The following is a 13,569-nucleotide window of genomic DNA, read 5'->3' as shown; positions in this document are numbered from 1 at the left end:
TGGTACCTGACAAAGTTTACCTTTAATCTCTTTAGAAGTTATCCTGGGCTCTTTTGTTACCATTTGTATTATCCGTCTCTTTGATTTGTCATCAATTTTTCTCCTGCAGTCACGTCCAGGGAGGTTGGCTACAGTCCCATGGGTTTTAAATTTCTGAATAATATGTGCAACTGTCGTCACATGAACATCAAGCTGCTTGGAGATGGTCTTATAGCCTTTACCTTTAACATGCTTGTCTATAATTTTCTTTCTAATCTCCTGAGACAACTCTTTCCTTTGCTTCCACTGGTCCATGTTGAGTGTGGTACACACCATGTCACTGTGACACCCCAGGGGTCTGGTTGCCACAGTGATAGAGATATTACGTCTGAGAGCAGGTGGGAGGTCTCTTGGTCAGGGATCCTATGCATGCCACACCTCCTGCCCAGTCCTGGGAGGGGAAGAACTTCCCCTATATAAACCTAGGGCTGAGGCAGGGTTAGTGAGTAGAGAAGAGGTAGAGAAGAGAAGCAGCATAGGAAGAAACTACAGGAGCTCTGTAGGAGCAGTGCAACAAGGAGTCAGGGGCTGGCAGCTGCAGAGCTCGCCCTGACTGAGAAGATTTCTCACCGGACCCGGAGTCCGAGGCTGTGGGGACTAACTCCTATCCAGCAGCAGAAACCGACCGGCAGGGGATTGCAGGTCCTCTGGCCCAGAAACCCGAAGGCACGGTCACACGCGTGGGACCAGCACCGCCGTCGTGGAGCGGAAGCTACTAAAAGGCCCCGAGTCACCGGCCATACGGGTGAGCACCACACGGTACACTCAGGGACGTGGGCTACTTATACCCGCCTCTAGCAAGGTAGCCAGAAGAGTACAGTCAGTTTGGGAGGCCTACAACTACGCCTGGCCAGGGGAGATCCCATCTGCTCAAGGACTGACAAGGCCCCAATCGCTAGCCAGTACTCCGGGAGGGTCTATCTTTGTCACCAGTAAAGACCCTGAACTACACCGTACCGTCTCCGAGTGGTTCCTGCTACCCCCATCGTCCACGTCGGCTGCCCTGAGGCCATACCCCTCCCGTTGGGGGTTATGCTATCACGCTGCACAATCCTACCACCGGCCTCAGCGGTCTGCCCTGCAGCAGCAGCTCCTTAGCTGTGCTCAACGGGTGGCGTAGTCGTCCAACATCTACCGCTGATACAGCGCCACTTAGTCTGACTCCCTGGGCACGGACCGGATCACCGCCACGAGACTACAACCCTCAAGAGATCCGGCTCCGGGTAAGCTCCCGCGTGCGCAACGCAGCGCGACACAGGCCCAGGGGCGCGTCAACTTTTGGCGTAGTCGGCAGGATCTCGTGCCCGCAACCACCGGGTACTGCGTGCCTGAAAAAGACTGTTCAAACTTACCTGTGGTGAAGAATCCCGCCATCCGGCGCCATCTCCCGCTTCCTTCCCGCCATCGGTGGAGTTTTCCCGCCATCCGGCGCCATCTTCAGCCTTCTTCCCGCCATACGTGGAGTTTTCCCGCCATTGGACGCCATCTTGAGGACGCCGCGCGGGAAAAAGTGGGGCGTGGACTCCGAAAGCGCGCGAGAACTGAAGCCCCGCCTCACGTCCGGACGTTGCGTAAGGTCCTGGAAGGAGCCCAGCAGACGCCGACGTCACAGGAGCGCGACGGAAGGTCCTCAACCCTGATGATCCACTGCGGAGCCGCGGCCTACGGAAGAGGATCATCGCAAGGTAGGCCACGGTCCACTAGGGGGGAGAAGGATGTCGGATACGGAGGAGAGCTTCACCGCTTCAACCCCCACCAGCGCCACCGTTGTGGCGGTCATGCCTTTCACCATGCCCTATATCCCGGGGACAGCCTGGCTACCCCAGTACTCGGGGGAGTCACATACCCTGCATGACTTTAGAGAAAAGCTGGATAGCCTCTTCCAGGTGTACCCCCTCACAGAGGAGCAAAAAGTGAGCATCCTGGTGGCCCAATTAACCGGGGCAGCCCAAAGGGAGGTAAAGTCCTGGCCACCTGGGGGGAGGACTGTCGCAGGGATACTAACCCGGCTGAGGGACACCTTTGATACCCGCACCTCAGCCGAGATTAAGCTTAGATTCTATGGGTGCAAACAGCGGGCACATGAGAGTATAAGGGACTATGCCCTAAACCTACAAGAGGCCCTGAGAGCCATTAAGCAGACCGACCCTGACGGCGTGGGAGACGAGGACAGGCTGTTGACTGAACAATTTATAGAGGGTTTATATTGCAATGCCCACCGAACCCAGTTGCGGGCAATGGCCTTACAGGACCCTCATCTGGGATTTGCACAGTTCAAGGACAGAGCCATCCGGGTGCTTCGAGAACCGGCACCAGGTGGCGTTGTGACCCACAGACGCCCCACTACCACTTACCACCAGGAGGCGGCGCCCTTGTCGGCAGGGCCTGTGGGAGCTGATGCGCAGGCTTTGAACAATGACCCGGCTCCAGACCTGCACCATCAGGTCCAAGAGCTAGCTAAAAGCGTTGCTGCGCTAACCCGAACTGTGCAGTCTTTACAGGTTTCCACTCCAGGGAAGATCCAGCTGGCATCCGGACCGGAGGACATCCCGTGGCGTCGACCAAGGAGGACCCCACCGGCCAGAGGAAGACCCAGCGACCGATACAACGAGGACGGACGACCCATCTGCCGCCGCTGCAATCAACCCGGACATATGGCAAGGTACTGTCCTTTAAACTGGCACAACCTGGGGTAGAGGGCCAACCCCCAGGAAAAAGATCACCAGGCCCATCGAACTGGCGCGACAAATATGTGGGAGGACGTCCAGTCTTACCCGTGGTACTGGATGGCATTCCTATGAGTGCCCTGCTGGACACCGGGTCACAGGTCACCACCATCCCGTACGTGCTCTTCAAGCAGTACTGGAATGACTCGGATATCACCCGCTACCCTGACGACGACTTGAGTATCATCGCCAGCAATGGTCAGCCCGTGCCACAGATTGGATTTAAAGAGGTGACCATTAAAATCGGTAGAGTCGAATTGGCAGCACAGGGACTGATCATTGTAGACATTGACAAACACGAGAGTCACCCAAAGATAACTCTAGGAACTAATGTAATTGAAAATTGTCTTGCAGAGGTGATTTTCCTTTTACAGCAGGTTGCCAAGAACGCCAGCTCCGGCCAGCAGCGAGTGCTCCAGAAAGAGATCCGGGCACTGATGCGACGGCGACAGCTAGAACTCTCCGGTGGTGAGATTGGTAGCGTGCGAATGTGTGACCCTTTCCCTATTGCCATGCCCCCAAAAAGTGAAATGATGATTTGGTGCCGGGCAGCTATTGGTCTGAGAGGTAGAGATTACCAGGCAATGGTAGAACCAGTTTACTCAGACAGTAGGCCCACCATTTTGACAGCACGGGGGGTGGTCAATGTACGCCATGGGAGGGTGCCCGTTCGCATAATAAATATCGGGAAGAGGGAAGTGTACCTGCCCCGGTATGCCACGCTAGCCAAATTGTATACCATCAATCAAGATTCCATACAGTCCGTAGAACCCTTGCCTCCATCTTCCCCGGAGGAAGGTAACGGCTCTAAGAAAACGATGGAGGACTGGTGTCAGCAACTACATTTGGGTACTGACTCCACTCCCTCACACCAGAAACAGGGAGTCTATCGGGTGGTTCAAGAGTACGAGAGAGTGTTTAGTAAACACCCGTTAGACTTCGGGCGAGTCAAGGGGGTAGAACACCACATCCCCACGGGAGACCATCCTCCCATAAAAGAGAGGTATCGACCCGTACCCCCTGCACACTACCAACACGCCAAGGGGATGCTTAGAGACATGAAGGAGGCTGGGGTGATCAGGGATAGCTGTAGCCCCTGGGCAGCTCCACTAGTCTTAGTCAAAAAGAAAGACAACACCATGAGGATGTGTGTAGATTACCGGAAAATCAACCGTATCACACACAAGGATGCGTACCCCTTACCAAGGATAGAGGAGTCTTTGGCTGCTTTAAGATCTGCTAACTTCTTCTCTACCTTGGATCTCACTAGTGGGTACTGGCAGGTTCCTGTAGCAGAGGCGGACCGGGAGAAGACCGCATTCACCACCCTGATGGGACTTAGCGAGTTTACCTGCATGCCGTTCGGACTCTGCAACGCACCAGGAACCTTCCAACGATTAATGGAGTGCTGTCTGGGCCACAGAAACTTCGAGACGGTCTTGTTGTACCTGGACGATGTCATCGTATATTCCAAGACGTATGAGGACCACCTGAAACACCTGGCGGAAGTGTTCGAAGCTCTGGCAAGCTACGGCCTAAAGGTGAAACCCTCCAAGTGTCACCTCCTGAAACCAAAGGTGCAGTACCTGGGACACGTGGTGAGCGCTGACGGAGTGGCTCCCGACCCTGATAAGATCACCGCAATTAAGGAATGGCCAAGTCCCTCCAGTGTAAAAGAAGTGCGGCAGTTCCTCGGGTTGGTAGGCTATTACCGCAGATTCATCCCCGGTTTCACCAAAAAGGCAGCTCCTATGCAGGACCTCCTGATAGGCCAGTCCCGGAAGGCCAAGAACCAGAAGCTACCCTTCAGATGGGAGAAGTTAGAAGAAGAGTCCTTCCGCCAGCTGAAGATGGCCCTCACGGGGGATGAAATCCTGGCGTACCCTGATTACAGCCAGCCCTTTATCCTCTACACCGACACAAGTAACATCGGGCTAGGAGCCGTGCTGTCCCAGATCCAGCAGGGGAAAGAACGAGTAATCGCTTACGCCAGCCGAAAACTGCGACCCACCGAGAGAAACCCTGAGAATTACAGCTCATTTAAGCTAGAGTTCCTGGCAGTGGTGTGGGCAGTCACCGAACGCTTTATGCACTACCTCGCTTCTTCCCGGTTCATCGTGTACACGGATAACAACCCGTTGACACACCTGGACACGGCAAGACTCGGTGCCCTAGAGCAGAGATGGATGGCCCGTCTGTCCAACTACGAGTTCACAATCAAATACCGGGCAGGACGCTCCAATACCAACGCGGACGCCCTGTCCAGGATGCCAAACCTACCGGACGTAGGAGAAGATCCAGAGGGACTGGAAGAAGTTGAACTCCCCGCGTTCCACCGTCATGGGACTATCCAGTATTCCCATCGGGTAAAGAGTAAGCAAGCCGCTACGTTTAACCCCTTGCCTCACTACAACTGGGAGGAAACGCAAGACAGTGACCCTGCCGTCCGACTGGTGAAGGAGATGCTGACTCGGCCAGAGGCTCGCCTTGACCCAGACGCTCCGGAGGAAGCCAAGCAACTATGGGCTGAGAAGAGTCGACTGTTCCTTTACAAGGGGAAGTTGTGCCACAGAATGGTTAACTCCCGGACGCATGAACTAATCTGGCAAGTAGTGGTGCCACGAAGAGACGCAGCCATGGTGATGGAGGCATACCACGACGGGGCTGGACACTTCAGATGGAAGAAGCTGGAGTTCCTGCTGCGCGAGCGGTTCCACTGGGTAGGCATGAGGGGAACCATCGAGAGGTGGTGCAGAGACTGTGGCCCGTGCAACCTAAGAAGGAAGGACCGTGCCAGCCAGAAGACTCCCCTGCAGTCCATCGTCACCCGGCAGCCGTTGGAACTGGTAGCCTTGGATCATGTAAAACTGACCCCAAGCAGAAGTGGCTACGTCTACGCACTAACCATCGTGGATCACTACTCCCGGTTCTTGGTTGTCATCCCCGTCAAGGACTTAACAGCTCGAACAGCAGCTAGAGCCTTCCAGCAGCATTTCTGCCGTCCACACGGGTACCCGGACCAAGTGTTGACAGACCAGGGACCTGCCTTTGAAGCGGAGGTCTTCCAAGAATTCTGCACTCTATATGGCTGCCGGAAGATAAGGACAACACCCTATCATCCGCAAACTAATGGACTTTGTGAGAAAATGAACCAGGTGGTAATGGATCTTCTGAAAACGTTGCCCCTGGAAGAACGCAGTCTGTGGCCTGAGAAGCTGCCCGATCTGGTGGACCTATACAACCACATCCCGGTAGGTTCCACCAACTGTACCCCGGCTTACCTAATGAGGGCGAGACCTGGTAAGTTACCTGTTGACCTGGAAATGGGAGTCCTGACACCCGAGGACACTTCACCAGAAGCAGACTGGGACACAGAGAGGCAGCAGCAGTACCGGAGAGTACAGGAGAGTGTGGAGCGAAGTCTCTGTCAGGCTAGGGAAAGACAAGAGAAAACTTACAACCAGTATGCTCCCGCTGTTCCCCTGGTACCCGGAGAGCAGGTCTTGAAGAGAAAAAGACGGCTCCACAAGTTGGACGACCAGTGGGAGAAGGACCCGTACACCGTACTGCCCTCAAGCCACGACAACCCAAAGGTCTGTACCATCAGTAAAGACGGAGGGGAAACCACGACCATTGTATCCCGGGATCACCTGAAGAAGTGTCCCGAACAGCTACGGAACCCTGAAGAGGAACAAGAAGACCCTCGACCCGTAGAGGAAAGGGAAGACATGGTTAGTACTGTGCTCGGAGACTTCCCTCGGTCTTGGACTCAAGTCAATGGCGCAGTTGTGGTACCCGTACTCACCTTCCTCCAACCAGCATCCCAAGCACCTACGGAGCGACAGGTAGAGCTGGAAGAGCAGCCGGTCCAGGAGGCAGAAGACTCCACACAAGCAGAACAGGAGGATCAACCCTCTGCTTATAGTGAGCCTGCCGTACCCCTAGTGAGCCAAGGAGCCGGTAGACAGCTGCCCAGTTTACCCTTGACAGCTCCTACACCCTGTAGTTCAGGGCTAGACAGTCAGCTCCGTAGGTCCACTAGGGCCACTAGAGGCCAGTTACCCGCACGTTGGAGGATTTGAAGTGTATAAATTGTTTTATTTGTGGTTACCTGTTTTTCTTGTTGCTTGTGTATAATTATGTGTTTCTAGTTGTTTATAGGAGTCTTTGGTGGATTTACCGGGAATCCTGTGTACATAGTTGGAGCGTAACCCAGGACGGACTAAAGACTGTTAAGGACTCGGGGCAGGACAGACCCCTACCTGGTTACGTCTCCCTGTTTTGGTGAAATGGACACCTTGCTTTTCTTCAAAGACTGCACCCGGTTACGGACATGCCGTGACCACCTTTATGTGTTTTTCTTATTGTATCATTATTGTTATACCTTGTTATGTTTTTCCAAAAATATGTTTAGTCCCGGAGTACTAAATTTCACTAGGGGGGAATGTGACACCCCAGGGGTCTGGTTGCCACAGTGATAGAGATATTACGTCTGAGAGCAGGTGGGAGGTCTCTTGGTCAGGGATCCTATGCATGCCACACCTCCTGCCCAGTCCTGGGAGGGGAAGAACTTCCCCTATATAAACCTAGGGCTGAGGCAGGGTTAGTGAGTAGAGAAGAGGTAGAGAAGAAAAGCAGCATAGGAAGAAACTACAGGAGCTCTGTAGGAGCAGTGCAACAAGGAGTCAGGGGCTGGCAGCTGCAGAGCTCGCCCTGACTGAGAAGATTTCTCACCGGACCCGGAGTCCGAGGCTGTGGGGACTAACTCCTATCCAGCAGCAGAAACCGACCGGCAGGGGATTGCAGGTCCTCTGGCCCAGAAACCCGAAGGCACGGTCACACACGTGGGACCAGCACCGCCGTCGTGGAGCGGAAGCTACTAAAAGGCCCCGAGTCACCGGCCATACGGGTGAGCACCACACGGTACACTCAGGGACGTGGGCTACTTATACCCGCCTCTAGCAAGGTAGCCAGAAGAGTACAGTCAGTTTGGGAGGCCTACAACTCCGCCTGGCCAGGGGAGATCCCATCTGCTCAAGGACTGACCAGGCCCCAATCGCTAGCCAGTACTCCGGGAGGGTCTATCTTTGTCACCAGTAAAGACCCTGAACTGCACCGTACCGTCTCCGAGTGGTTCCTGCTACCCCCATCGTCCACGTCGGCTGCCCTGAGGCCATACCCCTCCCGTTGGGGGTTATGCTATCACGCTGCACAATCCTACCACCGGCCTCAGCGGTCTGCCCTGCAGCAGCAGCTCCTTAGCTGTACTCAACGGGTGGCGTAGTCGTCCAACATCTACCGCTGATACAGCGCCACTTAGTCTGACTCCCTGGGCACGGACCGGATCACCGCCACGAGACTACAACCCTCAAGAGATCCGGCTCCGGGTAAGCTCCCGCGTGCGCAACGCAGCGCGACACAGGCCCAGGGGCGCGTCATCACCAAACAGCACAGTGAGTATCTGTAGCCCTATATACAGGCCCACTGACTGATTACAAGATTGTAGATACCTATGATGCTAATTAGTGGACACAACTTGATTTAACATGTCCCTTTTGTCACATTATTTTCAGGGGTACCATCAATTCTGTTCAAGCCTATTTCATGAGTTTAATTGTTTTTTAAATTCTGTGGAAGCCGGGTTGAAAAGCAATGACTGACTTTCATTTGTTCATTTTCATAGATTTTTAATTTATTATTACTTTTGTCAGATTCAAGTTATTTCTGTGACCATTGTGGGTTTTTCTTTCATTAAACGAGGGAGGGGTACCAACAATTTTGACCACGTGTGTAGTAGAATTATCTTTGAAGAATAAATTAAATTGAATCCAATCATGTGAGAATATCCTGGACAGCGCTTTATAGGATATTTGGATTTCATTGGTGTCCCTGGTCTAGTGTTGTGGCTTTTGCTTTAAGATGAAGAATAAACCACACACAATAATTATATCAAACATAACTTGATGTAAATCTTACCCAGGTGTAACATGCCAATGGTTGCATTACATTCATGATCTTCATAATTTCCAGGGGTTCACTAACTTACCTGGTTCAGTTACAAAGATTATACTTTCTCTCTTCAGTTCCGAAACTCCATTGATTGATTTCCGTAACCAGATTCTGAAGTCTTGTCCGCGTCTGACTATTAGACGTTTTGTGGTGATTTCATCTGTCTGGTGGTTTCTATTATTGGCTTCGATACACAAGTCGAAATGTTGGTGATCTGTGAAGGGGAATTCGAAAGAATATTTGTAAATATTGATTTGAAAGAAAAAATTTATTATTGTGACACCGTGATAGGCGCAACAGATTTGCATTAGACAATTTTTTATTTTAGTAATTATGAACAGATTAGATTACCATGACTAAAAAATCCACTTAGAAATATTATACAAGAAAAAATTTTTTCTTTTTAGAGAAAATGATCAAACCTCTAATCTCCTGTAGATAAGTGAATTTTGATTTTTTTTTGTGTTTAGCTTTAATGCAAATCCAATAAAATGGAGGCCATTTTCTTGGATTGTAGAGAGTCGAGAAAGGGGTTAAATTTTTTAAAAAATTATACTCACCTCCCTGCCCATCTGTTTCACCCTCTCAGATTCCCAAACAGTCTTCCTTTGGCCACCTCCCTCTCCAGTTTCTTCTAGTCTTTCTTTATTCTGCGCCAACTCTTTCTGCGTTAACTAGTCCTTGGGGGAGGCGCAATTTGATGTCATGATGTCACAATGTCAGGAACGTCATGAAGTACATCGCCCAAAACCTAATCAGTTCAGGACGTGCCAATCCATACTAAAGAAAGACCAGAAGAGTCTGGTGGGAGCCAGCTGAGGACCAAGCAGAGAGCTGCGGTGCCAAGAAAGATTAGCAATTAATTGAATATACTGTTTTTTCGGTTTGTTTTTTATTTTGCTCTTGGTTCATTATCCTCTGGGATCTGTATGGAATCGAATTTCCTGGCCAAATTCAAAAGAATTTCCTAATCATCTGATTTTCTCATCTCGATAGTCTACGCCATTGGTTGAACTTGACGGTCCTACGTTTTGTTTCAATTATAGCATGTGATTGTGCACTTGCCACATATTTTCTTTAAAGAGTAGAATAAGTTGATGCTTTATGTACATCTGGTCATGTCACCATGTTATAACTGTAGAAAAAAAAGATATCGATGGCACATCCAAAACTCATACATCTATTGCGGCTTAGGGACTTGTTAAGGTTCGCTGCAAACATCTTAGTAGATCCCTAACATTAAACGTGCAGTGACTAGCTCTAAAATAATACCGCTCCAGATGGGGAGCAATACAGATGGCCCGCAGCGCCCATGCAAAACCCCCACGTCTACAGGTCACACCACCCCACAGGCACAGCATCACAGCAACAATGGCCACCATACAGCAAGGTTAAAGTCCTACTAAGAGACTCACCACGATATGGCAGTTGCCTTCATACAATCTGATGATAATTTTGTAAATTTTTTCTTAGCCGCAATAGATAAATGTACGAGTTTTGGATGTGGGGTCCATGTCTTTTAGATCTAAAGCTATCACAGTCATGTCACCATGTTTCTGTTCCACTCTTCACATTTCTGTCCTGAATTTCCTGCTGCGCCCAATTTCAAAACTGGTGACCTTTCTGCAGAGATGTCCATACCTCCTTGCTGGGGTTAAGGGTGTCCTGGGGAAACCTAAGGATGAATTCAGACATCCATATATCACTGTTTGAGAGGGGACCCAGATTTTAGGGCTGATTGCGCGGGTTTCTTGACCCAAACTCAACAGCTTCAAAAGACTCATGGTTCATACTTAGATCACGTTTCAAAGACATTTGAATTCAGCCTTAGCCCCAGAAAAAGTTGTAGCTACGTAGATCCACCATCAACATGACAAGAAAAGTAACAGCTTGTTTTTCTACAACCTTAGTCATGACAAGGTTATTATTAGAGATGAGCGGTGTTCGACTAGAACTGTTCGCCAATCTCAAATTCGAGCTGTTTTGAGCAGTGTTCGAGTCGTTCGACAAACGCGAACGATTTGCAAAACATTCGGCTGTTCGAAGTTATGTTCGATTACTGCTCGTGCACCAAAAGCGTGTCCTGCATGTCTGGCGCTATTTAGAGCACCAATCATGCAGGGATTGTCTGCCACTCACTGTAATGCCACAGCCATGGTGGTTGTGGCATTACAGTGGTTGCCCAAATCGATGGGAACAGTGCTCAAAGTGAAACATGAAAAGCCGGCAGTTCAGCAGCGGCATACACCGGTACCCGACAATTTAGAACAGAAAGAATAGAGTATCACACATAGATTAGATAGATAGAAACATGTCAGTCACAAATATAAGAAGTACAGTGACAGTGTTGGTTACTGTACTTGTCATTTAGTGTTAAAGGATTTATTAAAAAAATATTAGTGTTTTCATGCACCGTCTCTTTAAAAAAGCCGGCCGGCAATTCAGCATCGGTACCTGACAATTTATAACAGAAAGAATAGAGCATCACACATAGATTAGATAGATAGAAACATGTCAGTCACATATATAATAAGTACAGTGATAGTGTTGATTACTGTACTTGTCATTTAGTGTTAAAATAAAGGATTTATTAAAAAAAAAATTGGCGTGGGGTTCCCCATAATTCTAGTCTCTAGCGGAGGTTAAGCAGACGGCTGGGGCAGATGTTTGAAGCCCAGGAAGGGTGCCATGAATATTGGCCCCCTCCCAGGCTAGAAACACCAGCCGTCAGCCGCCCCAGAAATGGCGCATCCATAGGATGCGCCAATTCTGGCACTTAGTCTCGCTCTTCCCACTGCCCTGTAGCGGTGGCAGTGGGGTAATAGGGCTGGGGTTGATGTCAGCTTATAATGCCAGCTGACATCAAGCCCAGGTTAGTAATGGAGAGGCGTCTATAAGACACCCCCATTACTAACCCCATAGTCAAAGTTAAAAAAAAACACAAACACCCAGAATAAAGTCCTTTAATTGAAATAAACACACAATTCTTTATTGTTCTAAATTAAACCATACTTACCATCACGTCCATTCCAGCTGAAGCCAACGATCTCCTGCAATAAAAGTAAAATAATAAAGCAACATCATCCTTACCTTTCCTTGGTTCCCAGGACAGCTTCATCTCTTCTACATTCACATGACAGGCTGGACCGCAGCAGAACGCTGCCATCCAGCTTGCCATGCCGCAGACACTGAGAAGCGCAGGCATGCTTGCGCTCCTCAGTGTCTGGCTGTGACGGCATAAAGATGAGCCGAGATAATGTACAATGAACTCAGCTCACCTCATGCACGTCACTGACAGCGTGGGAAAATTCTCAGCGCTCAGCGCTTCAGCAGGAGAATTCTCCCACGCTGGGATGGCATTGAGATGACAGGCTGGATGGCAGCTGAGCGCTGACATCCAGCATGCCATCCTTCATAGACACTGCAGAGCGCAGGCATGCTTACGCTCTGCAGTGTCTCTGAAGGATGACAAGCTGGATGTCAGCGCTCAGCTGTGATCCAGCCTGTCATCTCAATGCCATCGCAGCGTGGGAGAATTCTCCTGCTGAAGCGCTGAGCGCTGAGAATTTTCCCATGCTGTCAATGACGTCCATGAAGTGAACTGAGTTCATTGAACATGAGCTCACCTCATGCACGTCACTGACAGCGTGGGGAAATTCTCCTGCACTCACCGCATGTGCAGGAGAATTTTCCCACGCTGTCAGTGACGTGCATGAGGTGAGCCGAGTTCATTGGACATGACCTCGGCTCATCTTTATGCCTTCACAGCGAGACACTGAGGAGCGCAAGCATGCCTGCGCTTCTCAGGGTCTGCCACATGGCAAGCTGGATGGCAGCTTTCGGCTGCGGTACAGCCTGTCATGTGAATGTAGCAGAGCTGAAGCTGTCGTGGGAACCATGGAAAGGTAAGGATGATGTTGCTTTATTATTTTACTTTTATTGCAGGAGATCGTTGGCTTCAGCTGGAATGGGCGTGATGGTAAGTATGGTTTAATTTAGAACAATAAAGAATTGTGTGTTTATTTCAATTAATCCCTTAACAACATTAGACGTACTAATACGCGTCTGTGCCCTGGGACTTAAGAGCCAGACCCGTATTAGTACGTCATCGCGATCGCGCGTGCACACAGGCTGTGCGGGCGCGTTCGCCGCCGAGTGTCAGCTGATTGTCACAGCTGACACCCGGTACTATGTGCAGGGAGCGGTCCCGCACCGCTCCCAGCACATTAACCCCCGCAATGCTGCGATCGAAGTCGATCGCAGTTGATCGCAGCATTGCGGTGGCAAGGGGAGGTGATCGCAGATACTCACCTCCTCTTCCGGCCTCCAGCGCTGTCTGCCGTGGCTTCCAGGATGTTGCCATGACGACCCGATGTCATCATGACAACATCCGGGTCACCAGACAGCAGGAGGATTTTTTGGACATGCGCAGTGCATCTCCAAACTATCTTCTCCCTGTCCAGCGCTGACAGCCTGCATGGCACAGGGATGGTGCTCCATTCCTATGCCATGCAGGCGATCAGAATAAAAAAAGTGGAAATCCCATAGTGGGACAAAGTAAAAAAGTATAAAAGCTGTCAGAAAGTGGAAAAAAAAAATAAAAATTGTAAAAATATAAAAAAAAATAATAATAAAATAATCCACCAAAAATAAAAATATAATGTACCCATCAATAAATATTATTGTAAAAAAAAAACAATAAAAGTACACATATTTGGTATCGCCGCGTCCAGAACGACCTGACCTATAAAACTGTCCCACTAGTTAACCCCTTCAGTGAACACGGTAAAAAAAA

The 13,569-nt window shown here is 50.2% G+C and overlaps 1 protein-coding gene across 3 annotated transcripts in view; it reads right to left on the bottom strand.

Annotated features, from left to right (window-relative positions):
• Positions 1-13,569, bottom strand: part of LOC141173864 (protein-glutamine gamma-glutamyltransferase 5-like) — a 79,495-nt gene that overhangs the window by 45,039 nt on the left and 20,887 nt on the right. For all 3 annotated transcript variants that reach the window (XM_073658380.1, XM_073658379.1, XM_073658381.1), the window contains exon 2: positions 8,812-8,988. In XM_073658380.1, the coding sequence (XP_073514481.1) occupies positions 8,812-8,988 (177 nt within the window). The remainder of the gene's footprint in view (positions 1-8,811; positions 8,989-13,569) is intronic.

This window comes from Phyllobates terribilis, unplaced genomic scaffold (assembly GCF_046119375.1).
Source record: "Phyllobates terribilis strain yellow unplaced genomic scaffold, ASM4611937v1 Scaffold_13__5_contigs__length_258822181, whole genome shotgun sequence".
In the NCBI taxonomy this organism is placed as follows: domain Eukaryota; kingdom Metazoa; phylum Chordata; class Amphibia; order Anura; family Dendrobatidae; genus Phyllobates; species Phyllobates terribilis.
This window is presented reverse-complemented; position numbering and strand designations above follow the sequence as displayed.